General features: G+C 47.1%; 1 protein-coding gene across 1 annotated transcript in view; it reads right to left on the bottom strand.

The window, feature by feature from the left end:
* Positions 1 to 6,171, bottom strand: part of LOC107098753 (HHIP-like protein 1) — a 9,111-nt gene extending 2,940 nt beyond the window's left edge. The window contains exons 1-7 of the mRNA XM_015396586.1: positions 5,750 to 6,171; positions 3,639 to 4,285; positions 3,400 to 3,543; positions 3,001 to 3,329; positions 1,992 to 2,118; positions 1,614 to 1,759; positions 1,458 to 1,539 (exon numbers count right to left, since the gene is read on the bottom strand). Coding sequence (XP_015252072.1) covers positions 1,458 to 1,539; positions 1,614 to 1,759; positions 1,992 to 2,118; positions 3,001 to 3,329; positions 3,400 to 3,543; positions 3,639 to 4,285; positions 5,750 to 6,049 — 1,775 coding nt within the window. The 5' untranslated portion in view covers positions 6,050 to 6,171. The remainder of the gene's footprint in view (positions 1 to 1,457; positions 1,540 to 1,613; positions 1,760 to 1,991; positions 2,119 to 3,000; positions 3,330 to 3,399; positions 3,544 to 3,638; positions 4,286 to 5,749) is intronic.
* Positions 6,172 to 6,571: the final 400 nt, after the last annotated feature.

The following is a 6,571-nucleotide window of genomic DNA, read 5'->3' as shown; positions in this document are numbered from 1 at the left end:
CTATCTCTATAATGGGTCTTTTTTATGTGTTGTCTTCACAGTTCAGAGGGGCCCCTGCTTGTCTTTGCCTAGGGCCCCAAATTTCCTACATCCACCCCTGGTTCAGACTTGGAGTTGAAATAAGAGTCAAGAGGAGCAATCGTTTTCCAGAGCTGAGAAACATCCAGATAGATGCTCAGCTTGTTTGTCATCATTAACGCACGTCTGCTGCCATGTTTCCCAGGAATGGATCTCCAGCTGCTCTTTCTGCTCAGTGTTAGGAACGGTATAACCACAGTATGAAAGGATAACGTTTGGAAACCATTGAACTTTTTTCTGATTTACATTGCTGACCAGGATCAACACTGAACTATGAAACCTTCTTAGGTTCGCTGGATGGGAATATATGGACTACTGTTAGAAGACAGACCCTGATCTGACAGCAGCACCTAAAGAAGGAGTTTAGTTTATTAGTTTTAGTTCAAGTGAAAGGAGACCGTACAGAATCCTTCTGCAGATTAAAACAATAACAATAATGATGATGATAATCTGATTTTAATGTGGGAAATGTCTGAAATATGCTGCAGGCAGTTAGCCTCGCTGCATGGAGTTAGCCTCGCTGTATGCAGTTAGCCATGCTGCAGGCAGTTAGCCATGCTGCAGGCAGTTAGCCTAGCTGCATGCAGTTAGCCTCACTGTATGCAGTGAGGCTAGGTGCAGGCACTTAGCCTAGCTGCATGGAGTTAGCCTCGCTGCAGGCAGTTAGCCTAGCTGCATGCAGTTAGCCTCACTGTATGCAGTTAGCCTAGCTGCAGGCACTTAGCCTAGCTGCATGCAGTTAGCCTAGCTGCAGGCACTTAGCCTCACTGCAGGCAGTTAGCCTAGCTGCATGCAGCTAGCCTCGCTGCATGCAGTCAGCCTCGCTGCAGGCAGTTAGCCTTGCTGCAGGCAGTTAGCCTCGCTGCAGGCAGTTAGCCTCGCTGCAGGCAGTTAGCCTCGCCTTGGAGCTAAACCAGGTCCTGAAAAAAGATGTTTCTTGCACCATTTCTCTCTCTCTCTCTCTCTCCTATGCGTCTCCAACTCCTGCGATTTAACCTGTCAATCACCCGCAAAATGTCTGCGCTGTGGCGGGGGGTGAGCGCCTGGAGCTCTGCTATATTTCTCTAATCCAGAGCAGCTGCTGCACATGAACAACTTTTAACCAGAGTCAATAGGCAAAGATTTTTGTGGCGGAAATACGTCACCAATCCGACGACAAATTGAATGACGCCTTACTCGTCATTAGAGTCTAAATATGTACATCTAAAAATATACATATTAATAAACATATTAATGTTAAATTAAAATTATATATATATATATATATATATACCTTTTAATGTTTTTATGTCTTAATCAGGGTCATTGGGTGGGTGGGGTGGCGCCCTAGCGCCCTCTATTGGCCAGCCACCACTGCTAGAAGGGTGGAGCAGCCTCACCTGGATGGATCCACCACCTTATAGACGACTCCTGAAGGAGACGTGGCGCTCGGCGTTTCTGTGGACATGAAGTACAGCTCGCCTGCCAGGAGAAAAGCTGGTCAATCATTTCTGCCAAAAAGGAAACCCAACGGTGCTGTGCTGCTGACCCTTTACCAGACTCATCCTCAGCGAAGGAGATGATGTACGGATAGTAGCTGTTGATGAGTCCAGGGAAAGCACAGGTCAGGCCCACTCCCATGCAGACTTCATTATACTTCCACTGTCCAGAGTTTTTATCTTCCTTCAGGCTCATTAGACGCCTGGAAAATCAACAGAGAATTTAAAACAAACATTAAATACATTCCAGACAAAATTTCATTTAGTACAGGTTTCAATTTCCATTCCTTAAATTGCAGCAGTGACAAAAAAATGGTCTGATCTGGAAGTTCAGAGCTTTCATATCTATGCAGCAAATCTGCAGTATTGTTGGTTTGGTGTTATCAGTGTGATGCAGCATCAGAAACAGCATCAGAAGCTCCGCCCTAAACTCACCCAGTCATGAAGTCTCCAAAGATGTACAAGCCGTTCAGGTTTGGATGTTCACAGCCGCGGTACACGTATCCCCCGGTTACAGACTTCCCCACCTTATGAGGGTAGGCGTAGATAGGCAGCACATCGTCTGTCAACAGACCGCCGTGTTACTGCTAAGCGTACAAAAACACAGAGTACACACACAGTACACACACAGTACACACAGAGTACAGTCAGTTAATTGATGTATTCAGCACCAAAGTCCAGAGGCTCTTTAAAAGCTGTGACCGTTTCCAACCTCCTGAAGGTCCACCAGAGCTCTGGCTTCTAACTAGACCGTTCAGCACCATTAAGTTCTTCTGCCCTCGGTTTGAACAATATTTGTGTCAAATATTTTAGTTCCTTTTATTTGTTTTATTATCTACCATGCTGCTCATCATATTACACTCTTATTTTTTTGATTCCAAGTTTTCTATTTATTTAGAAAATTTGATTACACACATCCCACATTTCCAGGTCTAGGTGCGGCACTCCAAAGGAGGACAGGCCCCCCAGGGATGGTGCCAACATGACCTGGACACCCCCCCATTCCCGGGCAGAGGTGTCAGCCTCAGTCCCAGCTAGTTGATTGCTCCCAACAGCAGACACCAACAAAGACCATCGAACAGCCGGCTCCCCATCCAGGTCCCCCGACTCTGGGCAACAATCAGAGAACAAAGGTGTGAGAAGGACTCTGTTCCTCCCTGTGCTCGCTTAGATATTGTGTTCCTGCGCGTTGTTCTCGAGTGATTAAAATCGGTCCAACTCCACCCCCCCAAATGTAGCTGGTGCCAGTGCACCCCCTACAAGCAACATACCCAGAACCCTGAATGTCTAAATGTGAGAAGGAATAGAGGAAGCCATCAGCGGTGAGGCCTACACAATGAGACCAGACCCAGCGGGAGTGGCCAAGATTATTACAGGAATAAAGTCGCAATATTATTATTATTATAATAAGTCTGTCTGCCAGCAGGGTAAAGTAACGCCTTACTTAGAGAGCTGTTGGTGCACAGCTTCTTATCGTAGCAGGAGAATCCCTCTTTCGCTCTCCAGCCATAGTTCCGACCTTTCTTGATGATGTCAACTTCCTCATACTTATTTTGGCCAACGTCTCCGCAGAAGATGCGACTCTTCCCTTCCTTGGTCTGGGGATCTCCCCGGTCCACAGAACACCTCCACATGTTCCGGACACCGTAAGCGTACACCTCTGGGCGCGCATCATGCTCGAGGATGAATGGGTTGTCTGGGGGGATTCTGTACAGCGGGCCCCTCTCGTTGTTGTCCACATCAATGCGAAGAACTTTACCCAGGAGGGCCGACCTAAAACACAACCAAACCACTTCATAAAGTTGACCTTTATCGTTGCCTCGTCACAGTGCTGACTGCTCACTTGTTCTGGGCGTTCCCAAACGTTCCAAACGGATCTCCAGCCATTCCACCGTCTCCTGTGAAGATGTACAGGTAGCCGTCATCTCCGAAGAGCAGCATCCCTCCGTTGTGATTGGATGCTGGCTCGTCAATCTCCAGAATTACCCTTAGGAAAAAAAATTAAACAAATATGTGTTTAATTCTCTACTCATAGAGGAATAATATGTTTTCCACCATTAAGTGCAGGCCGTGGGTATCTACCGCTCTGACGTGTGGTCCACCAGATTCATGTCGTTGGCAGACACCCTGAACTCACTGATCCTTATTCTCTCGTCGAAGCCAACCTCCACAGAGTAGTACACGTACAGTTTGCCATTGTATTTGTATTTGGGATGAAAAGTTATTCCCAGGAAGCCCCTCTCATCTCCCTCCCACGACGACGTCAGCACCGCCTTGGTGATGTTCAGGAACGGCTTCTCCAGCTTGGATCGGTCAGGAAGGTACGCCCACACCAGCCCCACCTGTTCTGCCACGAAGAAGCGGTGTGTGCCGTCATTGGCGTGCACCATGGCGAGGGGGTTTCTCAGGCCATTGGCCACCTCCTCCAGACACAGCTGCAGACAGCCGTCAGAATCCCTCTGAACCCGGCCCAGGTTCTGGGTCAGTTTCTGATTGCTGAGCAGGTGAGGATAGCAATAATCAGCATCGTCCAGCTCCAGGAGTTTGCAGAGACGATTCTGGTTGTCTTTGGCGTGATGTAGACGGTGATCATTGGACAGAGACGGAATGACAGAGCGGCACTCATTCCAGAACTGGGAACAGTAGTCTGGGCAGAGGCCCGGGATGGTCCGCAGTGGGGTGCTGGGATCCTCTGCATCAAACAGGTGAGCGGCGTACGGGGAACACTCCTGAGATCAAAGATGGAGGATTTATTGGACAGAGAATAACAATGGCAAAATGAAGAAAAGATCTCCGCTATCCCGATGTTCCTAACGGAGGACTTTTCTCCAGACAGCAGCTTTGCTGGTGGTTCCTGGAAGGTCTAAAAACAGAACCAGATCTTTCATTGTCAGGCTCTGCTGTGGTGGAACCAGTTGAAATATTACTAGAATAAGGTCCCAACATTATCAGAGTAAATTTTATTACAAGAATAAAATTGTATGAGAAAAAAGTTGAATAATGATGAGAATAATTCATCATACCACAACCCGTTTTTACAACTTTATTCTCATAATGTTACATTATTATACTGGTAATTTTATGACTTTATTCTCTTAAAGTCGTCGGGAAGCGGCAGTTCCGACCGTTGCATTTCTGAATTCTTCCGAGTGTTGCCCGACTTTACACGAGTGAATAAAGTGAATGTGATTGGTTGATTATCAAGGGGGGCGGGATTGCTGTGGCAGAAGGTTCACAAGCAAGTTTGATTGTGGCAGGTTTCTCTGAAGCATCTAGCTAACCAGTTGGCAACTTAGTGCTAGTAGGTTCCCAATGGGAAATTCTATTGGGACCAAGTAGCTGTAACTTGGTGACTTAGAAACGACACTGTCAAGGAACGCTATGGACAGCGGAAACATGCAAGAGGAGGAGAGTTTAGTGTCGGAGGTCGTGGATGAGTCTCCTCCTTCATCCATACATGTTTAAGCCAGAATGATTTGGCATTAAAATATGATTTCCGTACGACTTTTTAAGAGGATAAGGCAGCGACATTATCAGAATAGTCATAATATTACAAGAATAAAATTATTACATTGTACGAGAAGTCATCATACCACAGCCTTTTTTTTTTTTACGACTTTATTCTCATATTATTTATGACTTTATTCTCTTAAATCTACCAACTTATTCTCATAATGTTATGACTTTATTCTCGTATATAAAAAAAAAAAAAAATCTCTATCCTGCCCCTAATAATGCACAGTACTGAAACTTCACTTCTAAGGGATGAATTAGGACGACCACAGATGGTGCTGCTCGTTGGTTCTGGTTCTGTTGGACCTGTCAGCAGTATTCTGATGCAATATCTGGGTTTTCTGTGGGAGAATTCCTAAGAAAAAAAAGCGACCTGCAGGGCAGGTAGGTCTTAATGATAACATATGAACCTTTAACTTTAGTAATTGTTGAAAGTCTGAAGACCGCATGGTGATGACCCCCAGGGCAGAGAGCCTCTTTGCTCCTCCATTTTATTTGACTCATTTATGATTCAGAGTTTTTCTCTGAGTTCTTTTTATTTTTTATAAATATTCTGGTTAGTTCAGAATATCTGAAATCAGCTTCTGCTGCAGGATGACCTGAGCCTCAGGTATGACGTAACTGCGGGTGTTTGGGTCAGATGATCAAAGCTGCAGGTGACCTTTGCTCGTGCGCTTTACCTGGCAGAGCAGCTCCATCACGAAGGCCGCGCAGCTTTCATAGCCCCCCAGGTCTAGGTTCTCCATGATCTGGTAATATCTGGCCATCAGCTCCTGGTCCTTCTGCTGGTCGCAGCAGCCGAACTCTCGGTACATGACGCAGAACTCCAGGTCTCTGTTGGGGCGGAAGGGCGGCTTAAAGTCCAAACACTGCGGGTGAAGCGCTGCAGGCGCGGCACTCACAACCAAAAGCCAAAGTACTGCCTGCAGCCGGATCCGGAGACCAAGGCCGCCTGGAGGCTTAGCAGAACCGGGGCGCATGACGGCGAGCAGAGGGAGCAGTGAGAGCAGAGGAGCAGCAGGGCTTCCGGTCACACTGGACTTCGCTCCGGACTCAGCGGGTGACGCGCGGCGGACACCCGCCAGGTGGTAACCCCGGGCAACAGGAGGAAAGAACAGGACAGGAGGAAGAAAAGAATAAACTTCTGAAGACAGCTGGTCGGTGAACAGTGTGTTAATGCGCCGGTTACCATGGTAACCAAGTGAAGAAAAGCAGATTTTCCTCCAGAGATTTTCTGGATGCCACGCAGGGAGCGCGTCTGACTGACAGACTGACTGATTAACTGACTGTCTGTCTGTCTGACTGTGTCTGACTGACTGACTGTCTGTCTGTCTGACTGTCAGACTGACTGTCTGACTGACGGTCTGTCTGACTGACTGTCTGTCTGACTGACAGACTGACTGTGTCTGACTGATTAACTGACTGTCTGTCTGACTGTGTCTGACTGACTGACTGTCTGTCTGATTTACTGACTGTCTGTCTGACTGTGTCTGACTGACTGA

This window comes from Cyprinodon variegatus, unplaced genomic scaffold, assembly GCF_000732505.1.
Source record: "Cyprinodon variegatus isolate N-32 unplaced genomic scaffold, C_variegatus-1.0 Scaffold807, whole genome shotgun sequence".
Classification (NCBI taxonomy): domain Eukaryota; kingdom Metazoa; phylum Chordata; class Actinopteri; order Cyprinodontiformes; family Cyprinodontidae; genus Cyprinodon; species Cyprinodon variegatus.
This window is presented reverse-complemented; position numbering and strand designations above follow the sequence as displayed.